General features: G+C 50.9%; 1 protein-coding gene across 3 annotated transcripts; it reads right to left on the bottom strand.

Annotated features, from left to right (window-relative positions):
* Nucleotides 1–340: 340 nt before the first annotated feature.
* On the bottom strand, nt 341–17,317 carry TXN2 (thioredoxin 2). Of its 3 annotated transcripts, XM_010343506.3 has the most exons (5): nt 17,208–17,317; nt 16,146–16,396; nt 11,985–12,108; nt 1,115–1,237; nt 341–633 (listed from the first exon to the last, which is right to left on the bottom strand). In XM_010343506.3, exons 2-4 carry the CDS (start codon nt 16,394–16,396, stop codon nt 1,124–1,126), a joined length of 489 nt encoding a protein of 162 aa, XP_010341808.1. In that variant the 5' UTR covers nt 17,208–17,317; the 3' UTR covers nt 341–633; nt 1,115–1,123. The 3 variants fall into 3 exon arrangements, with proteins under 3 accessions (XP_010341808.1, XP_003932962.1, XP_074247240.1); XM_003932913.4 differs by having other exon boundaries at nt 341–1,237; XM_074391139.1 differs by lacking the exon at nt 17,208–17,317 and adding an exon at nt 16,855–16,962 and having other exon boundaries at nt 341–1,237.
* Between the last annotated feature and the right edge of the window lie 539 nt (nt 17,318–17,856).

Raw genomic sequence — 17,856 nt, 5'->3', positions numbered from 1 at the left:
CAGGGGCAGCCAGGAGCCCGTCAGTGGGGGAGGCCTCAGAAGGGTCAAGGGGATCAGCTGTGGGAGCCCGGGTTTCAGAGGCAACCACATCTGGATAGAAACCCCAGCTCTGCATCCCATGAGCCTGTATCTTCATCAGGGTGATGGGACGACAGCCTCTTGCTTTAGGAGGGCCCGAGATGGTGTACATAGCATCCTCAGAATAGTAGCTGTTGCTAACAAGAGTGTCCGTGAACAGGAGGGGCTGTCTGGAGAGGGTCGTGGAGGTAGGGGAGGGCGCACGGACAATGGACATGCCCCCTGGGAAAGGGTCACAAGTGCTCTGAGCCCACGCAGATGCGACACTGCAGACCCTTGCTTTATTGGTCTGATTTGTTCACAGTTAAGCCCCCTACTCAGAGAACCAACAGGCCAGCGAACAAGTGAACAAGGTGCCTCAAGCCTTTCAGGGTCAAGGCTCTGCAGGGCTCCCCAGCCCATCACTGATTTTCTGCCCCTCTGCTTGGAAGGCTAGGTGGGAGGGGGGCTTCTTGGGGGTGCAGATGGGCTACCGCAGGGGATTTCAGTGTGGGACCCAGGGTCTGCTCTTCACAGTAGGAGGTGGAAGGGATGACTAAGTGTTTTATTACAGACCTACAAAAAAAAAAAAAAAAAAAAAAGAGAGAATTATCTATTACTCTCGCTAGTCTGGGCTTCCTTTTTCTTTTTACAAAACAGTAACAGGAAAGAGAAATGCAGGTGACAGATGAGCCAGGCACGAGGCTTCAGATCAGAAAGGACCAGAGACGAGGACCAAGGTGTGGCTGCCTGACCAGGAGCGCTGTGGGCTGGCCCAGGCTCTCTCCACACATCCTGGGAGAACTGCCACAGGCCCTAGAGGGAGGGGACGAAAGGTGTGTGGGAGGGAAGACAGCGGTCGGTCCCCGGATCAGCAGCAGCACCATCCTCTGGCAGCCCCTGGGTGGTCCGCCAGCTTGGAAGCACTCACAGCTGTAGCCTGGGCTCTAAGCACGGGCCCCAGGGGCCAGACAGGAGGGAGGTGACAGCAAGGGCCGGCACAGAAGGGCTGAGTTCTACTGGGGTCCCACGCATGGGCAAGGGAATCAGGACTCGCCCCTGTGTGTCAGCCAATCAGCTTCTTCAGGAAGGCCTCCAGCTGATCCTCATCCTTGATGCCCACAAACTTGTCCACCACGTCCCCATTCTTCATGGCCAGCACAGTGGGTACCGCCGACACCTGGTGGGGAAGACGAGGGGGTCCAAGTGAATCGGAAGTGAGCTCTTCTCAACTGCCATTCCTGGGCCTTTATGGGGAAGGCTGGTGGCTTATCCAGGGCATCGACCTCCCAAAGCCACGGGCAGGCCTAGAGGAACGTGGCTCTTCCCTTGGTGCATGGGTACTGCAGGGCCCGAGGGCCACCCGCTGAAGAAACTTCTTCCACTGTGAGCTCGCAACAGTACCCTTCCTCCCTCAACCACAAGACTGACTCACTGGCCCAGTGGTTTTGCTGGAATGACAGGAGAGATGGAAATAACTCATGCAGCTGCAGGCCAGGGCTGGGGCAGGGAGGAGTTAAGGGAAAGCCTAGCCCCAGGGGAGATCAGCTGGGGGACAGTTCGAGTCCTGGCTTTGCATTCACTAGCAGTGGGCCTTGGCCAGGGCACAGCACCTTTCCGAGCCTCAGTATCCTTTTCCATAAAATGAGAGTAATGTCTACCTTTAGGGTTTGGGATGGACATCAAAGATTCAAGAATAGGCTGGGCACAGTGGCTTACACCTACAATCCCAGCCCTTTAGGAGACTGAGGATTGCTTGAGTTCCAGAGCAGCCTGGGCAACAGAGTGAAACCTTGTATTTACTAAAACCCGCTCCCCCAAAATTCCCAGGCCAAGTGGTACGAGCCTGTACGCCCATAGTTGGGAGGCTGGGGCAGGAGAGTCACTTGAGTCTGGGAGACTGAGGCTGCCGTGTACTGTGATCATGCCATTGCACTCCAGCCGTGGTGACAGAGTAAGACCCTGCCTCAATACAAACCAGCACCCCAAGAAGTAGAACGATTCGCATATAAAGCAGAGCTGAGGCTGGGCGCAGTGGCTCACGCCTGTAATCCCGGCACTTTGGGAGGCCGAGGCTGGCAGATCGTTTCACTTGAAGTCAGGAGTTTGAGACTAGCCTGGCCAACATGGTGAAACCCTGTCTCTACTAAAAATATAAAAAATTAGTCGGGGGCAGTGGCAGGCGCCTGTAATCCCAGCTACTTGGGAGGCTGAGGTGAGAGAATTGCTTGAACCCGGGAGGTGAAGGTTGGAGTCAGCAGAGATTGCACCACTGCATTCCAGCCTGGGTGGCAGAGTGAGACTCCATCTTGAAAGAAAGAAAGAAAGGAAAGGAAGGAAGGAGAGAGACAGAAAGAAAGGAGAAGGCAAGCAAGCAAGCAGAGCTGAGGTTCTGGCTGACCTGATCCGGCTCCTATCAGCCTGGTGAGCTGGGGCACGCCCCTCAGAGCTCTAAGCCTCAGTGTTCTCAGATGCGAAATGGAGATACTAATGGCACTTCCATTAGAGGGTGTGAAGGCTGAATGAAATAATGAGAGTAAAGGCTCGGCTCAGCACAGCACCCGGCAAATAAGGGTAGGAACCTGGCACTGTGCCTGGCACACAGTGGGCACTCAAAAAAACAGTGGCTACAGAGATCACGAGGAAAAGTCTAACACAGCCCCCATGAGAGCATGTTAGCTTGCTGCCATGATGAGTGACAGGGGCCAGAAACTCAGGGACATCTACTGGACCGCGTGAGAGGAGAGGTTTGGCCATACACGACCTGACGCTTATTAGCGGGATACAGGCAGATGGCAGGGACAACATTCTTGGTCTGGGAAGAATTTACTCAGTTCCCTCAGGGACCTGCATAGGTTACACAGAATTCAGGTGAGTCTGTGGGCCACCAGACTGGCATCGTGAGGTCTCTGCTGCCTGGAATCCCTGCCTGGTATTTGTGAAAACCATTTACCATTTAAACAGAACAAGACAGGCTGGGCCCAGTGGTTCATGCCTATAATCCTAGCACTTTGGGAAGCTGAGGCAGGCAGCTCACTTGAGGTCAGGAGTTCAAGACCAGCCTGACCAACATGGTGAAATCTCATTTCTACTAAAATACAAAAATTAGCCGGGTGTGGTGGTGCATGCCTGTAGTCCCAGCTACTTGGGAGGCCGAGGCAGGAGAATCGCTTGAGGCAGAGGTTGCAGTGAGCCGAGACTGCGCCATTGCACTCCAGCCTGGGTGACTGAGCAAGACTCCACCCCCACTCCAAAATAAAATAAAATAAAATAAAATAAAATAAAATAAAATAATATAAAAATAAACAGAACAAGATAAACACAGACTTCTTGCGCACAAGTTAACTACAAAGTAACAGCAGATATTTATACAAACATACCAGGTCCTTGCATATCCCAGTGCTGCCCCGACACGGCCATCTTGGAAGCCAGTAAGTAGTGTGCAAAAACTATGCACGTGGTAGTTAGAAAGGCATGCAGGCCAGACTGTCCCGCCCTCACCTACTAACTTTACGTGGCAGGCCCCGCACCCCACTCCTCATGGGCACTTTGGGGACAAACAGAGGTCAGAGGACACAGTCCTTGTCATTGTTAGTGCCTCAGGCCCCTTCAAAGGCTGTCCCTGGGCTGATGGGGGTGGCAGACTCTGTCGCTAGGCAGAGCAGGGCCCAAGAAAGAGCTTGCTCCAGGAGGCTCCAGGGAGCGCCTGAAGCCACCCGGGCCTTCGTCGGCATTCTTTTGTGCCCTCTAGTGGTCTGCAAAGGCCGCTGGAGCGCCCAAAGCCGGGATCTCCCAGCAGAAGCAGAGCTCAACCTCTGGCTCCCACCTGCACACTGCTGCCCTATTCTTTTAATTAAAATAAACGCTTTATGTCACTGTATAAGTGGCCTTTTTTCATGGCAGGACTCTAAGCTCACTGAAGAGGCTCAGAGAGTGGACTTTGCGTTCCTTAAGAACTCCAGATAGGGACAAGCACAGTGGCTCACACCTGTAACCCCAAGCACTTTGGGAGGCCAAGGCAGGACTGCTTGAGGTCAGGAGTTCGAGAGCAGCCAGGGAAATACAGCAAGCCCTTGTCTCTACCAAAAACAAACAAACAAACAAACAAAAAAGACCTCCAGATGAAGGCCATAATGCATAATGATCGCACTCATGTAAACCTCCACACATGCTTGAACACGCACAGACCTTGCTGGTTATCAGGTATACAGCGGACGTGCTGTGAATGGAGGTGTAGTCATTACTGATCAAGGTATTTTTTAAGTTGAGCTTAAACACACATGCGTATGCACACGTGCATGCACACACGCATGCACACACAAACATCCCTCATGCTAGGGGCTCACAGGAAACCTGGGATGGAATGGGACTTCCCTCTCCCCGAGGAGGTGGCTGAGGCTCTGCTGCTCCTGTGTTTGGCTCACACATCAGGAGGGGCCAGTGCCTGTAAACACTGCCTTACGTAGAAGTGCACAGGGCTGTGGCACATTCTTCTGGAATGTTTTGAGTGTGAAACGTTTGCGTGCCTGTCCTGTTCCAGGAAGCTACCTGGAACCTCCTATTTTTATTATTTTTTTTTTTTCTGAGATGGAGTTTCGCTCTTGTTGCCCAGGCTGGACTGCAATGACACAATCTTGGCTCACCATAACCTCTGCCTCCTGGGTTCAAGCAATTCTCCCACTGCAGCCTCCCAAGTAGCTGGGATTACAGGCACGTGCCACCATGTCTGGCTAATTTAGTATTTTTAGTAGAGATGAGGTTTCTCCATGTTAGTCAGGCCTGGTCTTGAACCCCGACCTCAGGTGATCTGCTCATCTCGGCCTCCCGAAGTGCTGGGATTACAGGCATGAGCCACTGCACCGGGCCAGAACCTCCTATTCTTGGATAAAGACCCTCTACACTCGGGGCAGGAGTGTGTATGTGTGTGTAGTCTCTTTCCACTAACCCACGGCCCGCCTGCACCACCACTGAGCTCGATGTCCTGGCACGTCTTCTGTCTCACCTCGATCGCATCCATCTGTTAACTCAGCTAAGGACCTACCAAGGGAAAGGCACAGTGCTAGGTGCTGCAGGACCCTGCACCTCCTCCTGGGCTCATTACAGGGTTAAAAGGAAAAGATCACTGTCACGTACTGGGTGCTTTTTTGTGTTAGGGATGATATAAACACCTGCATATGCTATCTCACACACTCCTGGTTGTGGGCAGGGTCATTTTAATGATGAGAATTGTGAGGCTCAAAGGCTGAGCAATTAGTGCAAAATGATGTGGTGTATGCTGGGTGTGGCGGCTCATGCCTGTAATCTCAGCACTTTGGGAAGACTAGGAAGGCAGATCATCTAAGGTCAGGAGTTCGAGACCAGTCTGGCCAACAAAGGGAAACCCCGTCTCTACTAAAAATACAAAAATTAGCAGGTCATGGTGGCGCATGCCTGTAGTACCAGCTACTCAGGAGGCTGAGGCAGGAGAATGGCTTGAACCCAGGAAGCAGAGGTTGCAATGAGCTGAGATTGTGCCGTGGCACTCCAGGGTGGGTAATGCTGTGAGACACTATCTCAAAACAAACAAACAAGGCCAGGCACGGTGGCTCACGCCTATAATCCCAGCACTTTGGGAGGCCGAGGCAGGTGAATCATCTGAGGTCAGGAGTTCAAGACCAGCCTGGCCAACATGGTGAAACCCGGTTTCTACTAAAAATACAAAAATTAGCCAGGGATGGTGGTAAGCACCTGTAATCCCAGCTACTTGGGAGGCTGAGGCAGGAGAATTGCTTGAACCCGGGAAGCAGAGGTTGCAGTGAGCTGAGATCGCACCACTTCATTCCAGCCTGGGTGAAAGCGTGAGACTCCATCTCAGAAAAAAAAAAAAAAAAGGGCTAGGAACTGAAACAAGATCTGTTCGACTTTGAAGTCCAGGGCATCAAACTCTGCTGTGCTTCTGCCCAGGAGCAAAGAGTCAGAGACATCTACTGAGTCCCAGGAGGGGGAAGAACATGTGGGGACACATTAAAGGACCTCATGCTTCAAATGCAAAATGCCAAGTGTTTTGTAAAACCTTTTAGATATGAGACGGTTCTTGGAAAAATTATTATTGAAAAAATCAAATCCAACGACACGACATTCTCACAAAATTAGGGAGACAGTGAAAAGATCCAGAGTTGCCAGGGCTGGACGGAGGAGGAAGGAGAGATGAAGAGGCAGAGCACAGAGGACAGAGGCAGTGAAATGACTCTGTATGATGCTAGAATGGTGGCCACCAGTTATTACACACTTGTCCAAACCCACAGAAGGCGCAACACCAAGAGTGACTCCCAATGTAAACTTCTGGCTTTGGGGGATAATGATGTCAGTGTATGTTCATCAGTTGTGACAAACGGATCACCTGGTGGAGGCTGTTGATAGTGGGGAGGCTGTAGATGCGGGAAGGCAGGGGTCACGTAGGAAGTCTCTGTACCTTCCCCTTCCTCTCAACTTTGCCGTCAACCTAAAACTGCCCTAAAACCATACAATCCTCAAAAAGAACAACAAAAAAGCCATCACTGCCTGCTGGGGGGTTAAGGGACATGAGGGGTGGGAAGGAGAGTGAACTGCTGGAGAGCAGGGGAGCTGAGGGTGGTGGAACTCTGTATGGCACTGGAATGATGGACACATGCCATTATACATTTGTCCAGTGAACTTTCTCATTGGCAAGCAGTCTGTGCTGAGAGCGGCAGCTGAGACTTCTGAAGGGCAGTTCCTCCTCACAGAAAGTCAGTCCAGGGCCTTCAAAACCAGAGAGTCACTTCAGGGCTTTCAGAACTTTGGCTTCAGGCTGGGCATGGTGGCTCATGCCTGTAATCCCAGCACTTTTGGAGGCCGAGGAGGGTGGATCACGAGGTCAGGAGTTCGAGACCAGCCTGGCCAACATGGTGAAACCCTGTCTCTATTAAAAATAGAAAAATCGGCCGGGCGCGGTGGCTCAAGCCTGTAATCCCAGCACTTTGGGAGGCCGAGGCGGGTGGATCACGAGGTCAAGAGATCGAGACCATCCTGGTCAACATGGTGAAACCCCGTCTCTGCTAAAAATACAAAAAATTAGCTGGGCAAGGTGGCGTGTGCCTGTAATCCCAGCTACTCAGGAGGCTGAGGCAGGAGAATTGCCTGAACCCAGGAGGCGGAGGTTGCGGTGAGCCGAGAGCGCACCATTGCACTCCAGCCTGGGCAACAAGAGCGAAACTCCGTCTCAAAAAAAAAAAAAAAAATACAAAAATCAGCCAGATGTGGTGGCAGGTGCCTATAGTCTTAGCTACTCAGGACACTGAGGCAGGAGAATCGCTTGAACCTGGGGGGCGGAGGTTGCAGTGAGATGAGATAGCGCTACTGTACTCCAGGCTTGGCAACAGAGCGAGACTCTGTCTCAAAAAAAAAAAAAAAAAAGAACTTTGGCTTCTCCATGTTGGCTCAGGATGGCCAGCCTTGGCATCACCTGAGAGCTTGTTAGAAATGCAGTCTTGGCCAGGCGTGGTGGCTCAAGCTTGTAATCCCAGCACTTTGGGAGGCCGAGACGGGTGGATCACAAGGTCGAGAGATCGAGACCATCCTGGTCAACATGGTGAAACCCCATCTCTACTAAAAATACAAAAAATTAGCTGGGCATGGTGGCACGTGCCTGTAATCCCAGCTACTCAGGAGGCTGAGGCAGGAGAATTGCTTGAACCCAGGAGGCGGAAGTTGCGGTGAGCCGAGATCGCGCCATTGCACTCCAGCCTGGGTAACAAGAGCGAAACTCCGTCTCAAAAAAAAAAAAAAAAAAAAAAAAAAGAAATGCAGTCTTGGTGGCCGGGGCGGTGGCTCACGCCTGTAATCCCAACACTTTGGGAGGCCAAGGCGGGCAGATCACAAGGTCAGGAGTTCGAGACCAGCCTGGCCAACATGGGGAAACACTGTCTTTACTAAAAATACAAAAATTAGTTGGGCATGGTGGTGGGTGCCTGTAATCCCCAGCTACTGGGGAGGCTGAGGCAGGAGAATTGCTTGAATCCACGCAGTGGAGGTTGCAGTGAGCCAAGATGGCGCTACTGCACTCCAGCCTGGCAACAGAGGGAGACTCTGTCTCAAAAAAAAAAAAAAAAAAAAAAAAGAAATATGGAAGATTAAAAAGCAAAAAAATGTGGCCAGGCACAGTGGCTCACGCCTGTAACACCAATACTTTGGGAGGCCAGATTACCCGAGGTCAGGAGTTCAAGACTAGCCTGGCCAACATGGCAAAACTCCATCTCTACTAAAAGTACAAACATTAGTCAGGCGTGGTGGCACACAGCTGTGATCCCAGCTACTCGGGAGGCTGAGGCCAAAGAATCATTTGAACTCAGGAGACGGAGGCTGCAGTGAGCCAAGATCATGCCATTGCACTCCAGCCTGGGCAACAATAGTGAAACTCTGTCTCAAAACAAAAACAAAAACGAAAAACCAAGAAAGAAAAAAACAAAAAAGTTCAGACAAGTTACCCCAAAGTGTGACTGTGGTGGTGTCTGAATGATCTGATTATAGGTGACTTTTTCACCCTTCCTGTCACTTGGGTGTATTTTTGCAATGCTTCTTAAAGGGCACTCACGTCTGCCCGGCGCGATGGTTTACGCCTATAATCCCAGCACTTTGGGAGGCCAAGGTGGTGGGGGCGGTAGCGGGGGATTGAGAGGATTCCACAAGAGGCATTCCCTCTCACCTCCCAGGCTTCACGGCCCGGACTTCAGTGCCCACAACAGGCTCCAGTAACGGTCCTTGGCATTCCCGCCACCCCACAAGACACTGGGGTGGGGCCTGTGGTCTTCTTTGCACTCACAGTAGTTACCATAGTCCCTGCACACGGCTGGCCCTCAGGGGGTGTCTGCTGAATAGTTATTAACACATTGGCTGAGGCTAAAGCAGCGGTGTCTGGCAGAGCCAGGAGGAGGCCGGAGACATCTGAAGCCCACGCATAACCTGTGGGAGGCGCTAGGAGCCCCAGCCTGGGCTCTTACTGAGGCATAGAAAGGCAGGGGAGGCCGGGCGCGGTGGCTCAAGCCTGTAATCCCAGCACTTTGGGAGGCCGAGGCGGGTGGATCACGAGGTCAAGAGATCGAGACCATCCTGGTCAACATGGTGAAACCCCGTCTCTATTAAAAATACAAAAAAGTAGCTGGGCATGGTGGCACATGCCTGTAATCCAAGCTACTCAGGAGGCTGAGACAGGAGAATTGCCTGAACCCAGGAGGCGGAGGTTGCGGTGAGCCGAGATCGCGCCATTGCACTCCAGCCTGGGTAACAAGAGCAAAACTCCGTCTCAAAAAAAAAAAAAAAAAAAAAAAGAAAGGCAGGGGAAAGCTAGGGGCGTCCAAATGGGCAGACAGCTGCCTCCTTGACTGAGCAGCCATTGGCCAAATTTCTTGAAAAAGTGACTCAGCCCTCCTCCAGGCCCTGTAAGCAGCCCTCAGTTACCAACTCCCAAGGCAGGTCTGCTCCAGTGGCCACCTGCAGTTACCATCGAGTTTGTCGCCTGGTCTGCATCTCCCCTGCTTTTGGTCATCAAAGACTGACATTCCTTTGGGTAATCACTCCCCACTCCCTGCCTGGCTCAAGGGGTAGCCAGCCTATTCTCACCCCTCCCCCACCACCCATTTCCTGCCACAGCAGACTAGATAAAGGATGGATGCCTCTATTTGAGCTGGTCTAGTGAGAGTGAGGACTTGACTTGTAAACCCTGAAGAAGAAAACGGCCTTCTCTTTCAGTCACTTGTTACCTGGAGGAGGAAGGAGGGAGGGGTGAAGGCTCACTCCAGCTAGGTTGAGATATTTCAAGAAGGCCAGGTGCAGGCTGGGCATGGTGGCTCATACCTACAATCCCAGCACTTTGGGAGGCCAAGGTGGGCGGATCACAAGGTCAGGAGTTCAAGACCAGCCTGGCCAACATGGTGAAACCCCATCTTCACTAAAAATACAAAAAATTAGCAGGGTGTGGTGGCAAGTGCCTGTAATCCCAGCTACTCAGGAGGCTGAGGCAGGAGAATCGTTTGAACCTGGGAGGTGGAGGTTGCAGTGACAGCACTCCAGCCTGGGCAATAGGGCAAGACTCAAAAAAAAAAAAAAAAAAAAAAAAAAAAAAAAAAAAAAGAAGGCTGGATGCAGTGGTTCATGCCTGTAATCCTAGCACTTTGGAAGGTCGAGGTGGGTGGATCACGAGGTTAGGAGATCGAGACCATCCTGGCTAACATGGTGAAACCCCATCTCTACTAAAAATACAAAAAATTAGCTGGGTGTGGTGGTGGGCACCTGTAATCCCAGCTACTCGGGAAGCTGTGGCAGGAGGATTGCTTGAACCTGGGAGGCGGAGGTTGCAGCGAGCCAAGATCTCGCCACTACACTCCAGCCTGGGCGACAGAGCGAGTCTCAAAACAAAACAAAACAAAAACAAAAAGGTATTTCAAGAAAACCAGAAATCTAGATTTTCACATGAAATATGAGTTTCAAATATCAGCATCTGGTTCCTATTACTTTAAAATACTTTTGAGTGCCAGAGTAAAAGTGTCTGTGAGCCAGATTGGGCCCACAGGCTGCCAGGTGCGACCTTAGCTCTGTAACAGTGCCACCCTCAGCATGGCTATCCGGAGACCCCTCTCAATCTGGCTGTAGTCTGCTTTCCCCAGCTCCGTGCTTGGCTCTTCACTCTGGCCACCCAAAGTAGACCTCTCCCCTTTCTCCAGCACAGTAGTCTCCAAGGCCCAAAGGGTGCCCCCACCCCACACACCTCCAGGCATCTGGCCCCTGCTGGTCTGTAAGCAATCCAGGCTCCTCAGACCTCAGGGCTTTTGCTTTGCCTGACTGGTACTTCCAAAAACCCACATGCTTCACTCCTTTCCTGTTTTTGCTCAAAGGGAGATCCACCCTAGCTTACCCTTTAAAAAAGAAACTCTGCCCCATACTCAGTACTCCCATCCCCTTTTCCTGATGTTATTTTTCTCCATTGAACTTATTATCTAAAACAGTGGTCAGTGAACTACAGTTCACAGGCCCAATACAGCCTACTGCTTGTTTTTGTAGATAAAGTTTTATTGGAACACAGCCACGCTCATTTGTTTGTATAGTGTCTATGGTTGCTTTCAGCTGCAAGGCAGCTGAATGGTTGCAGCAGAGACCATTGCCCTGCAAAGCCTCAAATACCAACTGGTCCTTTACAGAAAGAGTTTGCTGACCCCTGATTTAAAATACTAGAATGTGGACTCCAGTGAAGGCAGAGATTTTTGTCAGTTTTGTTCACTACTTATCCTCAGCACCAAGTAACAGTACCTGGTGCTTGAGGGACTCTCAAATATCTGCTGAATAAATGGACAAACACATCAACCATGTGAGACGACCCTTCCTTCTTCCCTGCACATCCTTCACGGCTCAGCTCAGAGCTTCTCTCTAATGTGAAGCATTCCCTGCCCAGCTCCTCCACAAGCAATCAGTCCCTTCTTCCTTCATGCACCGCTTCTTTTAGCACTTCTCATCCTATGCTGAGACTATCTTTCTACCTGCTGTTCTTTCCTGCTAGACTACAAGCTGCTTAGAGACAAGATCTCATCTTATTTGTGTCAGAATCACAAATGCTTGGTGCATTGAGCTCCCAAATGACTGCACCCTGAACACGTGGGTAGATGAATAATGGAGTGTACCAAAGTCCAACAGTAAGAGAATGATCTCGGGTTTTGGGGTCATATAATCTACTTCCTAAAAGCGGTGATGAGAGACAGGTGGCCTGGAGGATCAATGGTCACCTCTGCAAAGTGCTCTGAGCTCCTAAAACCTCTGGAAAAACCAAGACACCCTGCTTACTGGCTCCCTGGTGTTCCCCAAGACATCTCCTACACCAGCTACCCCTGGGCCTCACGCACCCTACACTGGCTGGCCTGTGGCAACCCCCTGCCAATCCATACCTCATACTCAATGGCAAGGTCGGTGTGGTCATCAATATCCACCTTGGCCATCACCACCTTCCCGTGCTGCTTGGCCACCATCTTCTCTAACCTCGGCCCCAGGATCTTGCAGGGTCCACACCACCTCCAAAGGCGAGAAAGGAAGCATCCCGTCAGTCACAAGAGCACTCCGCATCCCCTACTGGCTCCCCAGACCTGCATCTTTCCAAGGAATCTTTTGCCTTTATTGTCTCTGTTTACCATGTTTAAAAATGAACACACCAGGCTGGGCGCAGTGGCTCATGCCTGTAATCCCAGCCCTTTGGGAGGCTGAGGTGGGTGGATAGCAAAGTCAGGAGTTCAAGACCAGCCTGGCCAATACAGTGACACCCTGTCTCTACTGAAAATATAAAACATTAGCCAGGAGTGGTGGCAGGCGCCTGTAATCCCAGTTACTTGGGAGGCTGAGGCAGGAGAATTGCTTGAACCTGAGAGGTGGAGGTTGTAGTGAGCCAAGATTGTGCCATTGCACTCCAGCCTGGGCGACAAGAGCAAAACTCCACCTCATGAAAAAAAAAAAAAAAAAAAAATTAACACACCAAATGGTAATGCCAGGAGATTCTGCACGTCGGTAATCTTCACAGATGCCAGACTTCTAAAACACAGGTCTCATCACAGACTCTTATAAAAGTGACTTATTTCAGTATATCTCAGATAAATATAGCGTCATATACACTATAGAAGATGGGATTGGAAGTTAAAAGGTCCAAACAGAGGTTCCTCACCAACCTGCTGATTACTCTGGGGCCCCAGTTTCTCCAACTGAAAAAGAGATTATGGCTATCAAAGCTATTATGAGAGATCGATGAAGGCAATGTGGGTAAACACTCGTTGGAAGCCGTGGGGTTATTTCAAACACCGTGTGGACTCAAAACTAAAAGGCAGGAACCAATGGCCAGGAGTGTCTACAACATGCCAGTCCCTGTGGAAGTACTTGTTCTGCTCTTACCAAACATAACCCTCAACTTTGCAGAGAGAACGCACCTTCCAAAGAGACTGAGGCTCATACGAGTTAAGAAACCTGTGCAAAATTAGAGAGGCCCAGTTGGGATCAATCACAACCCAAAGCTGTGTTGAAAGTGTTCTCTTTGGCTGAGCTCGGTGGCCCAAACCCATGATCCCAGCACTTTGGGAGGCCAAGGTGAGTGGATCACTTGAAGTCAGGAGTTTGAGACCAGCCTGGCCAACAGGTGAAAGCCGTGTCTACTAAAAATACAAAAATTAGCTGGGTGTGGTGGTGTGCACCTATAATCCCAGCTACTAGGGAGGCTGAGGCAGAAATGCTTGAACCCAGGAGGCAGAGGTTTAAGTGAGCTGAGATCATGCCACTACACTCCAGCCTGGGCGACAGAGCAAGATTCCGTCTCAAAAAACAAAGCAGGTTGGGTGTGGTGGCTCACGCCTGTAATCCCAGCACTTTGGGAGGCCGAGGCGAGCGGATCATGAGGTCAAGAGATCAAGTTCATCCTGGCCAACATGGTGAAACCCCGTTTCTACTAAGAAATACAAAAAATAACTGGGCATAGTGGCGTGTGCCTGTAGTCCCAGCTACTTGGGAGACTGAGGCAGGAGCATTGCTTGAACCCGGGAGGCAAATGTTGCAGTGAGCCGAGTTTGCGCCACTGCACTCCAGCCTGGCACCTGGTGACAGAGCAAGACTCCACTCAAACAACAACAAAACAACAACAAAAAAAGCAAAACAAAACAAAAAAGAAAAAAAAAAAAGTGTTTTCTTTCATCCCCAGGCTACTCGGCGATCCCACAGCCCGAGTAGACCACTAGCACTGCCCTAATCACAGGTATTCCCTTCTTGCTGGCGAGCTCATCCAAGACAGGCCTGGTGCTGTCATCTCTATGTATGTGGCACCAAGGAAAGTGCCTGACACTGAATGAACAACTCACACTTCACTTCCTTACTGAACAAAATGAGGCATTACTCCATTTATTGCTCATTTTGGAAGCCCTCTCTGGACTGCTCACTATACCAGGAAGGCAAAATAGTTCCACCTTTCACAAACCCCTGGCTGACAACTCATATTTCATTCGCAGAATTTATTTATTTTTGAGATGGAGTCTCACTCTGTTGCCCAGGCTGGAGTGCAATGGCACGATCTCGGCTTACTGCAACCTCCGCCTCCTGGGTTCCAGTGACTCTCCGGCTTTAGCCTTCCGAGTAGCAGGTGTGGCACACACTGCACCCAACCAGGCCTAATGGTTTTAAATGCAGAGAACAGGCCAGGTGTAGTGGCTTACACTTGTAATCCCAGCACTCTGGAAGGCCGAGGCGGGTGGATCACCTGAGGTCAGGAGACCAGCCTGGCCAATATGGCAAAACCCCATCTCTACTAAAAATACAAAAAAATTAGCTGGGTGTGGTAATGGGCTTCTGTAGTCCCAACTACTTGAGAGGCTGAGGCAGGAGAATCGCTTGAACCCGGGAGGCAGAGGTTGCAGTGAGCTGATGGTGCCACTGTACTCCAGCCTGGGCAACAGAGTAAGACTCTGTCTCAAAAGAAAAAAGAAAAAAAAAAACCCTCAGGCCTGGTGCAGTGGTTCACGCCTGTAATCCCAGCACTTTGGGAGCCAAGATGGGAGGACTGCTTGAAATCAAGAGGTAGAGACTGCAGTAAGCCTTGATTGTACCACTGCACTCTACGCCCTAGCCAGGGTGACAAAGTGAGACCTTGTTTCAAAAAATAAATAAATAAAAACAACTCATAAGACCTAGAATCCCTTTGTGTAAGACCTTAACTCCTATTACAAGTGAAGAAAGGGTACACAAGAATATCAAGTTGCCTGTCCAAGGCCACAGGGTGAGTCAGAGAAAGAACTAGAAAGACAGCAAAATAATCTGTCAGATACCTGCCCAGATGGCCCTTTAATATCTTTTTTTCCCTGAGATCGAGTTTCACTTTTTTGACAGGCTAGAGTACGACGGCGCGATCTCGGCTCACTGCAACCTCCACTTCCTGGGTTCAAGCAATTCTCCTGCCTCAGCCTCCTGGGTAGCTGGGATTACAGGCGCCTGCCACCACACCTGGCTAATTTTTTGTATTTTTAGTAGAGACAGGGTTTCACCATGTTGGCTAGGTAGGTCTTGAACTCCTGACCTCAGGTGATCCGCCTCCCTTGGCCTCCCAAAGTACTGGGATTACAGGTGTGAGCCACTGAGACTGACCTGAAGGCCCCTGATTTTGTAACTTATGCTTCACTGGTTCCTCCCAGGATGCCTCATTCAGAGGGCTTTGTCCAGCTTTTGTGTATTAGGTGTCTAGCCAGGCCCCAAAGGTCTAGAAATGAAAAAAGCCAGGCTAAAAATCAGAAGGGCAGAGGCACTTAAATATTTCTCTCAAAAACAAACTCAGAACTGAAAGGAAACTCCTTCGTATGCTCTGTATGCTTGGGCACCATGGCAGTGACATTGATGTTTTGTTTTTTTTTTTTTTTTTTGAGACAGAGTTGCGCTCTTTTTGCCCAGGCTGGAGTGCAATGGCATGATCTTGGCTCACTGCAACCTCCGCCTCCTGGGTTCAAGTGATTCTCCTGCCTCAGCCTCCCAGGTAGCTGGGATTACAGGTGCACCCCACCACCCCTGGCTACTTTTCTATCTTTAGTAGACAGGGTTTGGTTATCAGGTTGGTCTCAAACACCTGATCTCAAATGATCCACCCACCTCAGCCTACCAAAGTGCTGGGATTACCAGCATGAGCCACCATGCCAGGCCAACACTGATAACTTTTTGCCAGCCCTCCCCACAGTTTTCATGCAAGATGTTAAAATCAGCTTATCTGCAGGGCCAGGAACTGGTATACACCAAAAGCAAGGTGACACTACAGTTGTATTTTTCCAACTCTGGTCCATGCAGAAGATGCTGCTGAGCTTTCTGGGCAGTGAGAACACAACATGTGTTTCCCAGCACTAACCACAGTCAGCTTTGCAGACTGTTCACTCATCTGTCTTCTACCAGTCCGCATTCCCCTTGAGGGCAGGGACTGGGTCTGAACAGTCTTTGTAATGAGTCTACATATGAGCGACATGAAATACGGTCCTGGGACGTAGCAGGCGTTCAATAAACAGTTGAAGATGTAGGACCCTAGTCTTCCATGGACCCCCAGTACTCACTGTGCATGGAAATCCACAACCACTGGCGTCTCACTGTTGACCACTCGGTCTTGAAAGTCAGGTCCATCCTGGATATTAAAGGTCGTCAAGGAGATCCTGGTGGTGTATATTGTCCGGGCTGGGTTGGGTGTTACAGTCAGGCCACCAGGGGTCTGCAGGGCTCTGGAAGTGGGGGGTGGCCACCAACCCCGAGAGGGCTTCCTGGAGACCACTGAGGCCAGGAACCTCCTCAGGAGAAGTCGCTGAGCCATCTGTGAGGGAAAGAGGGGGAACAACTGGGGTACGCAAAAAGGAAGGCAACACACTAGAAAAAGAAAGGGATTTGGGGAGTACTTGGGGTTCAAGATGAGGCAGAGTTGGAAGCAAAATGCAAGGAAATAATATGTAAGATTTGTAGTGAAGTGACGAAGCAATGAGAATCAAAGGGAAGGAATAGCGAAGCAAACCAGGACAGGAAAACTGGCTTCACAACCAAGAAGAAATCAGGATTTAGATTATAACAGAAGAATGAGAGGAATAAACCAATATTTATGGTGCGCCTGCTAAGGGCCAAGGGCCTTACATGCATTATGGGTCTTCCTACAGCAACTCTGAGGAAGTTGCTATTGTAGTGCCCATATCGCAAATAAGGAAAGGAATCCGAGGCTCAAGCAAGTTAAGCGACATGCCCAAAGCACCCCCGCTATTAAGTGACAGCCAACATTGGAACCTAGGGTCGTCCGCCAAGTCCTCACTCCATCTATTGCTCTTTGAAAACGTGTTTTAACGGGAGATTAGGAGGATAAAAGGATCGGGAATGATGACACGTGACAATTCAAGGAGGAACTAAGAGTGTGAGAGGAACCAAAAACCAAGAGACAAGTACTGGAGGGAACCAATCAAGAAGGGACATGTGTGGAGGGAATTGGGTAAAAACAGACCTACCAGGGACCCCGGCTCTCCGGCGAGCCAGGTCCCCCCGCCCGGGGCCTCCGCCCGCCCAGCCGCCAGCCTGCGCAGGAACGCGCTAGCGGCATGCAACAGCCTCGACACTACCTCGGGCCACCCCCACGGGGCTCCTACCTCCCTGCACGGCCAGCGGAGGGATGCACAACCCAGCCCTCCCTGTCAAGGGCACTCCTGTCGTCACTTCCTCAGAGGGCGGGCCTCAGCGTCACCTCCGGGGGCAACCAGGCGGAAAAGCATCCGTCTCCAATTTGGGGATCGAGGATTTTCCGCCAAAAGGGATGACGGGAGGAGCCACAGCTGAAGGGGCGGGGCCTCAGTTGGGGACCGGAAGCAATGGAGAGGCCGTTGGGGTAGGGATTGGAAGAGGCAGGCCGATCCTGGTGTGGGCAGATGGAAGGTTCCGAGGGGAGGAAGCGGAAGAGGTGGGCGGGCCCTAGAGGAAGGACCGGAAGAGGAGGTGATGGAACGGGCGCGGGGGCGGGAGCGGGGTGTGTAGCAAGGGAAGATCCTTAAGCGGGGAAAAGGCAGTTGAGAGCTCCCCATGGTTTTTGATTTTGCCAACTTTTTTTTTTTTTTTTTGAGACGGAGTTTCGCTCTTGTTACCCAGGCTGGAGTGCAATGGCGCGATCTCGGCTCACCGCAACCTCCGCCTCCTGGGTTCAGGCAATTCTCCTGCCTCAGCCTCCTGAGTAGCTGGGATGACAGGCACGTGCCACCATGCCCAGCTAATTTTTTGTATTTTTAGTAGAGACGGAGTTTCACC

The sequence above is a fragment of the Saimiri boliviensis genome, chromosome 21 (assembly GCF_048565385.1).
Source record: "Saimiri boliviensis isolate mSaiBol1 chromosome 21, mSaiBol1.pri, whole genome shotgun sequence".
Taxonomy (NCBI): Eukaryota; Metazoa; Chordata; class Mammalia; order Primates; family Cebidae; genus Saimiri; species Saimiri boliviensis.
Note: the sequence above shows the minus strand (reverse complement) of the source record. Positions and strands in the feature narration are given on the sequence as shown.

Bases quoted from the DNA above. Each gene is read 5' to 3' on its own strand.
- TXN2 (XM_003932913.4), bottom strand. From the start codon at position 16,396: ATGGCTCAGCGACTTCTCCTGAGGAGGTTCCTGGCCTCAGTGGTCTCC. The intron at 12,109-16,145 runs GTGAGTACTGGG...TCGCCTTTGGAG, and splicing joins GTTGTGGATTTCCATGCACA to GTGGTGTGGACCCTGCAAGA. The intron at 1,238-11,984 runs GTATGGATTGGC...CTTCCCCACCAG, and splicing joins ACCTTGCCATTGAGTATGAG to GTGTCGGCGGTACCCACTGT.